Genomic DNA, 14121 nt, shown 5'->3' with positions numbered 1-14121 from the left:
CGGGGTCTCCCCTCTCCCGTGAGGGGACTCATGGCACCTCCATCCATCCGATGCCCAAATCAGAAATAGAGAAGTTGTTTCTCCCTCGTGGTTCCTATTTCCAGTTAATCACTAAGTCCTACTTCCCGCCGTATTCTCCAGTCCATCCACCCCTCTTCCCTGCGGCCACCATCCCGGGCCAGGCTACAGTCATCTCTTGTCTGAGGTACTGTGGAGCCTTCTTGGTCTTTCTGCTGGGTCTCATCTCCTTTGATCTATGCTGTGTACTGCCCCGAGTGGTGGCCCTGAGACACAAATTGGACTGTGTCATTTCCTTTCTTAGAACTCCACAGTTGGCGGGGCGTGGCAGCTCATAATCCCAGGACTTTGGGAGGCCAGGGTGGGTGGATCACTTGCTGAGGTCAGGAGTTTAAGACCAACCTGGCCAACATGGTGAAACCCCATCTCTACTAAAAATACAAAAATTAGCCGGGTGTGGTGGTGGGCTCCTGTAATCCCACCTACTCAGGAGACTGAGGCAGGAGAATCGCTTGAACCCGAGAGGATGAGGTTGCGGTGAGCTGACACCACTGCATTCCAGCCTGGGCAACAGAGTGAGGCTCCATCAAAAAACAAAAAACCAAAAAGAACTCCACAATGACTCCCCATTGCCTTTGGGACCATGTTCACAGTGCCTGACGGTGCCACTCAAGGCCCCTGGATCTGGCCCTCTCTGGTTTTCCCACTGCCCCCTTCACTTTAGGCTGCACCATCCAGAACTGCTGCTGGCTGCTCTGGGCTGCTTCGGCTGCCTCGATGGCCACATTCCCACTGCTTGCACATCCCGCTTCCTCTGCCTGGGGCACCCCACCCCGTCCAGCTACCTCCTCCAAGAAGTCATCACTGATCCCTCCACTTTGGTTGTGTAGAAGGCTTCTTGGGACTCTCCCAAACCCCCTGAGTACACTGTCATGGCCTCGCCCATCCCATCACCACTGTGTATGTTCTGTGTTGTTAATTCCTTGGGACCTGGATTATTCGTTTCTGGTTTTACAATAAACCTGGCTGAGTGTAGATGATAATTAATGTGTCTGAAGTGAATATAGCCCAGAGGGGTCAGGTGACAACCTCTTTTCTGCTGTGAGATTCCCTACCATCTCCCCTATCCCCGTCATATCCCCATCTCTCTGGCCTGGCCTACCAGCAGCTGTCCTTCCAGGGACATGTTGGACATGTCGAGAGAGAGAGAGAGAGAGAGAGAGAGAGAGAGAGCGCCATGGACACTGGGCAAACGCACAGTGGGTATGAAGAGACAGACCCGAGCTGCATCCAGGGGCATCCCCAGAGAATCTGGAGCTAAGCTGATGGCCGATCCTCTCCCTTCCACCCTGCTGCTGGAGAGTCACCAAGCTACAGGGGCCTTAACCATCACTGAGTTGTCCCTGACCTTTATGTGTGTTTCAGACAGGGAAATTGAGGCCCAGAGCTTTAGGAGGGCCTGGTGTTCCAACCGGTCTTGTGGTCGGGTCCTGCTTTTATGACTTTGGACAAGTTGATATACTTTTCTTCTCTCATTTGAATAGCAGCTTTATTGAGATATAATTCATATACGGTAAAAGTCCTTTTAAAGTGTTAAGTTCAGTGGTTTTTAGTATATTCAGAGAGCTCTGCAGCCACCATTGGATACCCCTCTGAGCCGCCCTCTCCTTACCAGGGTGATTATGGTACGGTTCCATGGGGTTATTGTGAGAACCGATTAAGGCATCGCACGCAGAGGGCTTGGCACGGTGCCTGGCCAATAGGAAGCCCTTGGCCAGCAGGAGCAGTTAGGGTTATTACTTCAGGTCACAGCATGATAGCCACCTTCCCAGCAGAGCTTTCCCCCTCCTCCTGCCTTGTGGCAGCTTCTGGGCAGTGACTTGAGGAGGTATAAACGGGGAGAAGGTGGTGACTGCAGTTGTTTAAAAAGCCCTGAGCTGGCTAATAATTGAGTCAGCTGCAACCACTCCCATCAGCTAAACCAGTGATTCTCGAAGTGCGGTCCCCAAAGCAGCGGCAATAGTATCATCAGGGACCTTCCTAGAAACGCAGATTCTCCACTTCAAACTGACTGAATCAGATACTGTAGGAATAGGGCCCAGAAATCGGTATTTTACAAGCCCTCCAGGTAACTCTGACACCCACCATAGTGTGAAAACCACAAATCTCTGCAAACCATTCACTTTTTCATCTCTAATTCTCATGCTCCCTCCTGAACAAGTGGGATAGTCATGGGATAGGGAGAAGAGGGATGTGGAGAGGAATGGTTATATAAGCCTTGTGATCAGCCCAGCCAGGGAGGGCCAGCCAGGAAACACCTGCCTGTCCCATTCTGCCTCCTGGCCTGGGCAAGGGAGAAAGAACATGGGCCACAAATTGCAGTCAGACATGCTGGGCAAAAATGCTCTAGAAAGTGGCTGCTAGTCTGGCCTGTCTGCTGGGGAGACTAGAGAGGGCCCAGGCCAGCCAGCATGTTTCATCTGTATTTGTATAGATGGAGAAACTGAGGTCCCAGAGGGGGCCAGAGAGAATCCTTAGACAGTCCTTTGTTGGATGAATGAAGCCACACCCTTGTTCTGGCAGGCACAACAAGACCCCAGCTCAGGGTCTCCTTCACCTTGTCTCCTCCAATCCTGACCTCCAGATACTGATCTCTCTTCTGCTGTCCCTGTGTGAGGAAACTGCCCCCCACCCCGCCCCCAGGAAGGCCAAGGCAGCTTGAGGGTCAGCCTGAGCTGGGGTTCTAGCTGCAGCTCTGCCACTGATTCACTGTGTGATCCTGAGCAGATCTGTCCCTCTCTGAGCCCTATTTCCTCATCTGGAAGATACAGATAATTATTCAGGTGCTTGGAACACAGGATCTTTTCTTTTTTTGAGAGACAGGTTCTGGCTCTGTCCCCCAGGCTAGAATGCAATGGTGAGATCACAGCTCACTGTAGCCTCAACTTCCCTGACTCAAGCGATCCTCCTACCTCAGCCTCCTGAGTGGCTGGGACCACTCACAACCATGCCCAGCTAATTTTTGTTTTGATTTTTTTGTAGAGACAGCATCTCACAATGTTGCCTGGGCTGGCCTTGATCTGCTGGACTCAAGCAATCCTCCCATCTTGGCCTCCCAAATGTTGGGATTACAGGGGTGAGCCACTGCACCTGGCCCCAAGATGTTTTCTGTCAGTCCAAGTACATGCCTTCAAATGTAATGAGAGTATCAAGGGTATAAAAACTCTCAGCCAGTGGGTTAAAGCGGGGGCTTTTTAATCAGTGTTCGCCATATGGAGATGGTCAAGGTCAGAGGCATGCCTTCTTAGGAAAGACGTGGGGCATCCGAAAGAGTCAGGGATGGGTGTGCATTGGGGGCCTCTTCAGTGGGTACAAACTGTAGGCTTTGGTTTGGTGACATGGTGTTTCGATGTTTGGTTAGAGTGAATTCCTGCTATTCATTTACTTAGTCTTTCAATAGTGCTGTGAAATCAGTCAGAGTAAGGAGCAAGAGGGTGGAGATAAGGCTATTCTTTCAGAGAGGGGGATGGCTGGGGAGGCCTCTTCAAGGAAGCGGCATTCGAACAGACCTGGATGAGGCAGAGGAAAGAGCAAAGCAGGTTCAGAGCCTGGAGGTGGAAATATGTTAGCTGTGTTCCAGGACTGACAAGGAGGCCAGAATAAGTGGGGTACAGAGAGCCAGCTGGAGAGTGCAGAGGTCAAGTTCGGAGGCGGGGTTGGAGACACAGACTTCACAGGGCCTTGCTGGGGGTGCCAAGGAGTAGGACTTTCCTTCTCTAGGTGTGATGGAAGGCCAAGGAGAGTTTTGTGGAGAGCAATGGTCTCCAGCTGTGCATTGTGGGAAGATCCCTCTGGCTGCTTTGAAGAGAGTGGTCACATTCAGGCACAGCGGAGGCAGGGAGGCCAGGTGGCAGCTTCGTTGGGATGGCATGACCTGGCCTGCCCGGGGATAGATTCTGAAGGTAGAGCCAGTGGAATCTGCTCAGAAGGAGATGTGCAGGGTGAGGGAAAGGAAGACTCAAGGAGCCTGAGCCTTGGGGGAGCCGTGGTGCCGCTATTGAGATGGGCAGGCTGGAGGTGAGGAAGACGTGTGGACAAACTGAGAGCTGGTGTTTGGAGGTGCTGGGTTTGAGAGGCCACCAGGCATCCAAGAAGCGTCACTGAGCAGGCCATTTGGATGCCCGGGAGAGGCTGCCACACCCTCACACCTGCTAAATGGCAGAGGTGACTGTGGTAAAGGGGTGGGGCAGGATTCAAAGTGGGCTTTTCCTGTTTGTATCATTAAGGAAATGCATTTCAAATGTTATGTTAGTTTGTTGTTACCCAAACAAGCCACATTCATTCTAAAAAAACATATTAGGAAATAAAGCCTGGGCGAGTGGCTCATGCTCCCAGCTCTGGGAGGCAGAGGCATGGAGACTAGGAGTTTGAGAACAGCCTGACCAACATAGTTTGATCCCATCTCTACAAAAAATTTAAAAATTAGTGGGTGTGGTGGCCTGTGCCTGGGGTCTCAGCTGCTCAGTTGGCTTCAGCTCAGGAGGTCAAGGCTGAAGTGAGCTGTGAACATGCCACTGCACTCCAGCCTGGGTGACAGAGTGAGACCCAGTCTCAAAAAACAAACAAAAAAGTTAGGAAATACAGATAAGCAGAAAGCAAAACAAAAGTCGAATCACTTAATTTTGCCACCCATAGATAAGCCTTACCAACTCTAGGTGTGTGTGTGAAAACCATCTCTATTTCAAACATTGGAATCACATTGCCGTTAAGGTTTTATAATCTGCTTTTTTTTTTTTTTTAAGTTACCTATTGTGAAGTGGAAATTTTATAGATGTGTAAATACTGACATGGCAGGAAAAGTGTTAATGATGGCCAGGCACAGTGGTTCACGCCTGTAATTCCAGCACTTTGGGAGGCCAAGGTGGGAGATCATGAGGTCAGGAGATCAAGACCATCCTGGCCAACATGGTGAAACCTTGTCTCTACTAAAAATACAAAAATTAGCTGGGCGTGGTGGCACACACCTGTAGTCCCAGCTACTCGGGAGGCTGAGGGAGGAGAATCGCTTGAACCTGGGAGGTGGAGGTTGCAGTCAGCCAAGATTGTGCCACTGCACACCAGCCTGGCAACAGAGCAAGACTCCGTCTCAAAAAAAGAAAAGAAAAGTGTTAATGAAATGCTCAGGAAGAAGGCCCCAGAGTGGCCCACTGCTGCCTGAAGTTCTGAGGTCAGCCGAGCAATGGGACTGGAGGGTGCCTGTCAAGGCCGGAGTAAAGGCTCATGAAGTCCTGACTGTGGCCATTCCCGGAGGAAGGGGCTGCATGAGATGACCTCATGGAGGGCCCTTCTGGTCCCACACTCTGCTTCAGCCGCAGTCCCGATGCAGGTGCATGTGGCCACTGCCCTTTTTTTTATTAATTATTGAACAGGAGGAGCTGGTGCTCTTTTCTTCTGCTCTCCCATGTTCTGTGTTTTTGCTGACTCAGCTCTGGGCTGGAAATGGCCGAGGAATAAGCTCTTCTCTAACTCATTCACTCAAAACACTTTACCGACATCTGCCACCTACCTTCTCAACCCAGGGGCATTTGGTGGCATACACTTGTCCCCAGAAAGGTCAGGAGCTCATGTCCAGGAGGTGTAAGTGGGTCAGGGCCAAGCCATGCCCTTTGCATGACTTCCTCCCATAGCCCTCACTTCACAGATAAGGAGATGGCTCAGAGAAGGCAGGTGACATTCCCAAAACCACACACACAAGCAGGACTGGGTGTGTGTGGTTTTGGGAATGTCAAACTTAGGTCTCATTGACCTCAAGCTGCTGCCCTTAAGGTCACCATGAAACATGAATATAAATAAAACCACGTAGAAAGTGACTTGGGCCACACACAGGGAGGCAGGCATCAGGAGCTGGCAGTTCTGAAGGAGGGATAGTGGGGTGGGGGAATCAAGAGACTGCAGAGCATGTAGCATTTGTGTTTCTGTAGGCGTGGAGGGTGAGCAGAGTCTCGCAGGCGCAGATGTGAGGCGTTCTGTGCAGCATGCAGGGTGCTAGCAATGGTGCAGAGCGGGGGAGACTGGGGACATATGGGAAGGCTGGCGGGCCAGTACACAGGGATGTATTTCCAGAGAAGCCCATTCCCTCCAAAGTCTCCTCCAGGGCACGTGCATTTTCAGCACAACCCCATCCCAAAGAGGGGTGCTCCTGAAGGCCACCTCATTCGCCTCTGCTGTGTCTGCAGTGCGCGTCCTCTCACCCCGCTCTCCCTCACCCATCCACATACCGCCAAGGCCACCAGCTCCTTTCCTCATGCCCTTGGTCCTCTTCCCATCCGATAGGAAGTTGGGAACCCTGGCTCTAATCTCGGCTCTGCCCTGGGCACACTGGGTGACAAAGGGTGGGTCCTTTTTCCTCTTCGAACCTGTTTCCTCATGGTACAATGGGGGATGAGGGAAATACTGGATGAGCTAGGGTCTAAGGTTCCTTCCATTTCTAAGCATCTGGTTCTGGGCCACTCCGTAGTTTCACACTGTCTGCAGGAGAGTTCCTGGCCTCGATGGCCCAGCTCCACACTGCCCAATTCCCTCCCTACATCCTCTCTGCTGCGTTCTTCCCTCTCTACCTGTCCTCCCTGATCCTCTTTCCTTTTCTAGCTGTCTTGTTACTTAATTCCACGAAGGCAGGGGCAGTTGTCCCCATTCTGCAGATGAAGCCAGTCTCCTGCTCCTTTGGAGTGCATAAGAAAGAAAGTCCCTCCTTCATCCACTGACCTTCCCTGAGCCCCAGGCTGACATCTGGTGCACTTTTCCCAAGGCATCTTAAGACCAAGCTGGGTCTGAGGCCACTGTGTGTGGGTGGCTGAGCCTGGAGGAACCCTGAGCTAGTCTATTTCCACTGCCAGCCCAGACAGACCTGCAACTCACAGCAGAGTGACTACCTCTCTGAGTTGCAGCCTGCAGCAGGGGGCAGTTGAGACAGTTGTGAGATCTGGTAGCTTGAGGCTTGGGGGCTGTGGCCTTTGGTGCCCAGCACAGGGCCGTAATTCCAGGAAATTCTGATTCTGATTTCCAAATAATTCTCTGAAAATAATGCTTATCTCCTCTTCTGCTCTGCAGCCCCCTGCCAGAGACACCCTTGACTGTCCTGTCCCTCCAACAATCTAACCCTCTCCTTCATGCTGCAATTGCAGATTTTTGCTGGTCTTCAGCTGCCTGGTGCTGTCTGTGCTGTCCACTATCCAGGAGCATCAGGAACTTGCCAACGAGTGTCTCCTCATCTTGGTAAGTGCTGGGAGCCCCGGACTGAGGGGGAGCTGTGTGAGGTAGCACCTCTGGGCTGAGGGCTGAAGGTGGAGAGAGTCATACCATGGCTCAGAGAGCAGCTTGCTGTGCTGTGTTCCCTCAGCTGTGGCTGCCCCTCTCTGGGCATCATCCCCACTTTATAGCAAGTGTTGGGAGATCTCCTGCCTCTATACAAGGGCTTATGATGGGTCAGGAATAGAAATGAGTAGGCTCCATCCCTTCTCAGGACAAAATCTGCAAATTCCACATGTGGATTTTAGTTCAGTTTTTGCCTAAACACAAAACACCAAACGAAGCCCCTCAGAGGGAGACAGCTGACAGCCAGCCACCCCTTAAGTCACTGGGTCAGAATTAGGGAGTCTGAGACGGCTGGGAGGGGGAGGGCAGATTGAGAAGCAGAATAATCCGATCAGCTCTTGGGGGCGAGAAGGGGAGTACACACTTGGGCTTTTAGTCTTGGAGGGGGCGGAAGGGGCCACCTGCCCTCGGAATCCTCCTCAAGTCAAGGAATCTCCAGGAGAGGGGTCCAAGGAAGCCCTGGTCCACTAACCCAGGGACTCCTGGCTGGGTCCGCGCTGTGACCTGGGCCTCGGTTGTGGAGAATAGGGACCGGAACTCAAGTCCCTGGTCCCACAGGAATTCGTGATGATCGTGGTGTTCGGCCTGGAGTACATCGTCCGGGTCTGGTCCGCCGGATGTTGCTGCCGCTACCGAGGATGGCAGGGCCGCTTCCGCTTCGCCAGAAAGCCCTTCTGTGTCATCGGTAATGAGGCGCGCCCCGCCCGACCAGACCCCTGACCCCAGGAGCGAGGGTATCACCCTGACCCCAGTCTTGACTCTGATCCTGGCAACCGGCACAGATTCAATGGACCCTCCCCATCCCTCCCCAGCCCCCTGTCACGGCCCTAGAAATGCCAGTCTCCGGGTCCGTGCTCTGGGTGGGCTGGCTGTGACCTCGCCGCCCCCCGCCCCTGCAGACTTCATCGTGTTCGTGGCCTCGGTGGCCGTCATCGCCGCGGGCACCCAGGGCAACATCTTTGCCACGTCCGCGCTGCGCAGCATGCGATTCCTGCAGATTCTGCGCATGGTGCGCATGGACCGCCGCGGCGGCACCTGGAAGCTGCTGGGCTCCGTGGTCTACGCGCACAGCAAGGTGAGGCCTGCGGGCCCCGCGCGGAGGCCCGAGGGCATGTCTGGGGCACGAGCACAGAGGGCAGAGCGGAGAGGGCCGGGGGAAACGGGGGACGCCGGGCGAGGCCTGTAGGGCTGTCTTGGTGCCGGGAAGGGGTGGGGCCTGCGGGGATTGGGGGCCGAGCAGGAGGCGGGGTCTCAGGGCGTGGGGCGAGGTGGTCTCGGAGTTAGGCAGGGGCGGGCCTAGGAATCCGGACCAGACCAGGGGGCGGGACCGGAGAGGCGGGGCTTGAGGGTTTTTTCTAGAAGCTTCTGGGTTTGGAGGGACCACTCCTACCGCCGAGTGGACAGCTGAGGTGGGGCCTGAAGGTGGGGCTGGAGCGGAGCTGAGGGTGGCCCCAGATGGAAGCCTGAATTTGGGGCTTTGGGGGCGGGGGCAAGGTGGGGCGGAGTGCTGGAGGCCTGAGCCTGGAACCCAGAGACTCAAGGCAGGCGGGTGGAAATGGGGTCGGGGTAGGGGGAGTGCTGGCTGTTTTGCAAAGGCGTGTCAGGGTTGCCCTGATGGGACGAGGTGAAAAAGAAAAGTGAACCTGGGACTCCGGGAGATGGGGGACCTTTATCCCCTTACAGTGTGGGAACCCCCACATCTGCCAGGCAGGCACAGCGTTCCTCACGGCGCCCCTCTGCCTCCCCATAGGAGCTGATCACCGCCTGGTACATCGGGTTCCTGGTGCTCATTTTCGCCTCCTTCCTGGTCTACCTGGCGGAGAAGGACGCCAACTCTGACTTCTCCTCCTATGCCGACTCACTCTGGTGGGGGACGGTGCGTGAGGTTCTTTGCAGGGCTGCCCTTCTCCCTGGGACTCTCCCTGGGAACTTCCTAAGGTCTGCCCATTGTGACTCTTGACTCAAGGTTGAGCGGGCCTGCCCCTGCCACTCACTAGAACCGGGGCTCCCCATGAGACCAGCCCCAATGCTAACCCCCAACCTGCTCTGGCTAACCTGCCTCTGTCCCCCCACATCAAGCCCTTGTGACTGTACCCCTTTCCCCTGACCAGTCCATAAGAGGGGGAATCCATCTATGACCCTAACCAGCCCCCACGGGGGACCACGGACCCCTTCACTCATGATCAGGCTCCTACCTGCCTGTACCCCCAACAAGCTGTAGGTGGCCCCCATGACCAGTCCTGCCAGTAATCTGTTTGTGTCTCCAGATTACATTGACAACCATCGGCTATGGTGACAAGACACCACACACATGGCTGGGCAGGGTCCTAGCTGCTGGCTTCGCCTTACTGGGCATCTCTTTCTTTGCCCTGCCTGCTGTGAGTTGCCTCCTGCTCAGTTGGTGGGGGAGGCTGAGGGTGGGACCTCCTCAGCCCCTGTCACATATTTGCCTGGGCAGCCCAGGGCACCTCAGAGGGGCAGGGATGGGGACACCCTTGCAGCCTCTTATTGCCCCACCACTGCCACCACATTTCCCAACCATGCCCTATCCTTCTAGGGCATCCTAGGCTCCGGCTTTGCCCTGAAGGTCCAGGAGCAGCACCGGCAGAAGCACTTTGAGAAGCGGAGGATGCCGGCAGCCAACCTCATTCAGGTACAAGATGCCTAGGGAGAAGCCCCAGGAGCAGGGCCGTGTGACTGCACTGGTGTGTCAACCCTGTGTGCTGACCCATGTCCCCAGCCCAACTGTGACTCCACTTTGAAGCTCAAAGGGGCTATGTGACTTTCCTGAGGCTACATGCCAAGTCACACACAGAACCAGGATGCTCACTGACAGTGCCAGAAACTTTCTCCTGCACCAAATGCCTGGTTTAGGGGTACCCAGAGCTGCCCTATTGCCCAACTCCAGCCCAACTTCACAGGGCCTTGGGAGGGGCAGAGCCCAGACAGGAGGCCTCCGGTGGAGACCCATTGCTGCCCCCAGTCAGCTGTGCAGCAGTAAGCCTGCCCCACTTCCAGCACATTCATTCATTCATTCATTCCGCAATCACTCACACAAATGAAGAGAAGATAGTCCAGACTGGGCTTTTAGGAACCTCAACTTTTAGTAGATGGGTGGGTCAGCAAAGTTGAACTGGTCTAGGAGACAGAGAAGGAACAGCCAGAAGGGTGAGTAGGAAGCCAGGAGTGTGTGGTCTCAGTTTCCCTCTGTGTCATGGCATGTTCTGACTGTGTGTGGGCTGAGGCCAGGGCTCTGATTTTCTGTGACCCTGGGACTAGGCCTTGGCTTTTTGCTAGTCAGGGGTGTGTATAAGAGAATTCCTTACAGGAAGTGGTTCAGGGAATACTGGCCCAGCCCTGCTCTGCCTGTTCTCCAGCATGTCACCCTCTGAGACCCAAACCCAAGCCTCACTCAACCCCTCCTTATCTCTCCTCCCCAGGGTAGAAACCTCCTCCCTGACCCTGCTATCTCCAGCCACCAGCTCAGCCTTTTCTTCTTAGCGTCCCTTGGGGCACAATGGCCAAGTCCCCTGGGAACTGGCCTTCTGAGGGGCATTGTAGGGGCAGGCGGCTGGCACTATCCATGCCGAGAGACAGCTGGTATTGTGGTGCCCATAATTAATGAGACAGCTCTGGCAGCTGCTCCCCATCCCATGCCAGGGACCTAGGCAAGCAGGAAGTAAAAATATTCCTGTCTTAGGAGGGTGCCTGGCTGATTAGGTCAGCGGTGGCAACCCCTTAAGGACAAGAGGCATCCAAGGAAGGGAGGCATCCAGGGCCCAGCTCTGCCTTGTCGTGCCTAGCAGCCTCCATGCCTCCCTGCTCTTGCTGATGGCCACACTCACAGTCCCCGCAACGCCCAGCTCTTCCTACGTGGAGGGAGAGGGCCAGCCTTTCCTCCTGTCTGACATTTATCCCTCCTGCTGCAGAGGAAGCCCTGCAAGCCCATGGATGCTGAGGGGTTGGCATGTAATGCTTTTCCTCCCCTCTGAGTCCTTAGTATTCCCATGGGCGGTGACAGGCAGCTGGGAAAGATGGAGTGGCATTGTTAATAATAATGGCATTCCGAAAACATTCACAAAACACTTGCATGTGCCAGACACTATGTTTGCACTGAGGATACAGCGGTAACCAAGACACAGCTTACATCTAGGGGGAGAGAAAGATATCAATCAAATACACAATGAATAGGTATTTATCAAATATGATAAGGAGAATAATAGGAGTATTTAACAGAGGAACCTGGCATGAAGTGCCTAGTATATGCCAGACACTGAGCTTGGCATTTAATATACAACTGTTCATTTAATCCCCACAACACTTTGCTAGGCAAGTGGTATTACATGCATTTTACAGGTGAAGAAACTGAGGTTCTGAAGCTTTACTTAATTTGTCCTCTCTAATAAGGGGTGGAACTAGGATTAGAAATCCACGTCTGCATGTCAACAAAGCTTCAGCTCTTAACCTCTCTGCTCTAAGTCCCCTGGCTCTGACATTGATCTGTTTAGTCTCGGAAAAGTCATTTCTCTCTAGGCCTTGCTTTCTTGGCTGCCCCTGTCGGTGGCTGTGGAATTGGAACAGGCCTCTGGCTCTGGGTAACCCACAACTGGACCAAGGACTGGGTTCTTTCAGGGAGAGGGCTGGTGGAGACTGAGAGGCCTCACTGACGCCCCATCCCTCACGTCCCTCATACCACCAGGCTGCATGGCGCCTGTACTCCACCGATACAAGCCGGGCCTACCTGACAGCCACCTGGTACTACTATGACAGTATCCTCCCATCCTTCAGGTAGGTCCTGCTGGGGGTGGGGGTGGGTGGGGGGCTGGCAGCAATGCCCTTTGAGGACAAGTGGCTAAGACTCAGCCCTGGAGGGTGGAAAGGGGGTGATGGCTCCCAGGGGAGCACCTTGGGCTGGCTCTGCAGATCCTACATAATTCAGAGCCTGGAGTGTCCTTTACTCCACTCTGCTACGCCCAGGCAAGGGGTGAGCACTGGACATAGTGCATTGGTGAAGCCCCGCCCCATGGCTGAGCCCCGGCTCCTGGAGTGCCGGAAGTCCACATGCTCACCCATAGGTGATGCCACCTAGGGCAGTGATACAGCTCGTCTTCCCTCTGTCCTGAGTGGGGGACAGAGTTAGTGGATATTGCAGCTGGTTGGAAAAAGTATGGGATGGGCAGAAACATGTGTTCCAGACTTAGGTGCATGCTCCCACCCTGAGCCCCCATGTGGGAATATGTGCCCACTTTTACTATGCCAGTCAGCAGCCTCAGCGCCCAGAAGTGGGTCTGCCCCACTGGCCCCCGGCCAGGCTAAAACTGCATGGGGGTGGCATTACTCGAGGGATTATTAATAACATCACAAAGGTGAGTGTGGCCGGGTGCCTGGCTAGGCCCTCAGGCAGGAATGAAGACCATGGAGGCCAGCTCAGTCCCGCAGGCAGGCGGGCATCAAGCGTGCGGCTGGGCCAGGATGCTGTGCTCAGCGCTTCTGCGGGTGCCTTTTTTGCCTCATTAGTTTTCCAGGAGCAGCTGTTGCATGATCCCACTCGCCCCTGCACCTGGCTTCCCCGTGCTGGCACTTTCCCAGCCCTAGGGGCTTCCCAGGGGAGAAGCAGGAGAGAAGGGCTGGGAAGAGAAGGGGCTCCCAGCATCACACTAGTGCCCCCACATCTCTCCACCTGGCAAAGGCAAGGTCCTACCTCAGAGTGGGAAGGTGACTAGATTAGAAGAGGCCTTTTCAGGAGTAGCTCTGCGGACTCAAGACCAGGCATTTGAGAGCAGGGTAGGGTTGCTTTGTCAGAAATATGATGCATATGAGGGAAGATCTGGGGTTGGGCGTGGTTGGGTGGTCTAGGACCTCTGCTCAGAGGAACAGAGACTAGTCTGGAGATTCTGGATCCACTAGGCATCTGTTCCTTGGATCTCTGTTTGCTCATCCATACAATGGGAGGGCAGGCAGAAGAGAGGGAAGATACCCTCCTTGGCTCATGGCAGCAGGAAATGGCCTGGAGAGTTAGGAGGAAGCCACATTCCTGAATGTGGTCTCCAAAAACCCAGTGGTAGGACTGCGTGCTGGAGGGGAAGGATGCTGGGCTAGCCCCCTGTTACACTGCCCTCCTCAGCCTCAGTCTCCCCCTAAAATCCAGAGATGTGGCCTGGGAAAGGATGTCAGGGCTGCTGCTGGCTTCTGAGCAGGCACGGCATGTCCAGGCAGTCAGCTTGGGCTGAGAGTAAGCTCCTTGTGGGGCTGCCCTTGAGCTGTGCCAGCCTTCACATCCATGCCTGGCGTCCCTGGGGATTTCCCGGGGTAGAAAGGGAGTGGGGAAGGCCAATCTCCCACTGTCCACCCTGTCCTGTTCTGGCTGGGCTGTCAGTGAACACCTCTAGAGCAGCAGGACCTGGCAAGATCTGAGCTCAGGAGCTCCGTGCCCACTGGGTGAGGGGGGCGGTGCCAGGGCCCTGCCTGCCACTGATGGCGCCCTCTCCTGCAGAGAGCTGGCCCTCTTGTTTGAGCACGTGCAGCGGGCCCGCAATGGGGGCCTACGGCCCCTGGAGGTGCGGCGGGCGCCGGTACCCGACGGAGCACCCTCCCGTTACCCGCCCGTTGCCACCTGCCACCGGCCAGGCAGCGCCTCCTTCTGCCCTGGGGAAAGGTAGGGGCCCCGTGGGGCTGCCACCTCCTCTTGCTTCTCCTCCTCTTCTTCCATTCTCTGTTCTCATCCTCTCT

At 54.9% G+C, this 14121-nt stretch overlaps 1 protein-coding gene across 2 annotated transcripts in view; it reads left to right on the top strand.

Moving 5' to 3' along the window:
- Nucleotides 1-14121, top strand: part of KCNQ4 (potassium voltage-gated channel subfamily Q member 4) — a 57994-nt gene that overhangs the window by 26971 nt on the left and 16902 nt on the right. Inside the window, exons 2-9 of one of the 2 annotated variants that reach the window (XM_017541808.2) lie at nucleotides 7203-7293; nucleotides 7951-8077; nucleotides 8292-8467; nucleotides 9143-9268; nucleotides 9660-9770; nucleotides 9950-10045; nucleotides 12092-12180; nucleotides 13886-14047. In XM_017541808.2, coding sequence (XP_017397297.1) covers nucleotides 7203-7293; nucleotides 7951-8077; nucleotides 8292-8467; nucleotides 9143-9268; nucleotides 9660-9770; nucleotides 9950-10045; nucleotides 12092-12180; nucleotides 13886-14047 — 978 coding nt within the window. The remainder of the gene's footprint in view (nucleotides 1-7202; nucleotides 7294-7950; nucleotides 8078-8291; nucleotides 8468-9142; nucleotides 9269-9659; nucleotides 9771-9949; nucleotides 10046-12091; nucleotides 12181-13885; nucleotides 14048-14121) is intronic. The other variant, XM_037743201.1, reaches the window with a different exon arrangement.

The sequence above is a fragment of the Cebus imitator genome, unplaced genomic scaffold (genome assembly GCF_001604975.1).
Source record: "Cebus imitator isolate Cc_AM_T3 unplaced genomic scaffold, Cebus_imitator-1.0 Scaffold136, whole genome shotgun sequence".
Classification (NCBI taxonomy): domain Eukaryota; kingdom Metazoa; phylum Chordata; class Mammalia; order Primates; family Cebidae; genus Cebus; species Cebus imitator.
The sequence above is the reverse complement of the archived record's forward strand: the minus strand, read 5'-3'. Positions and strand labels throughout refer to the sequence as shown.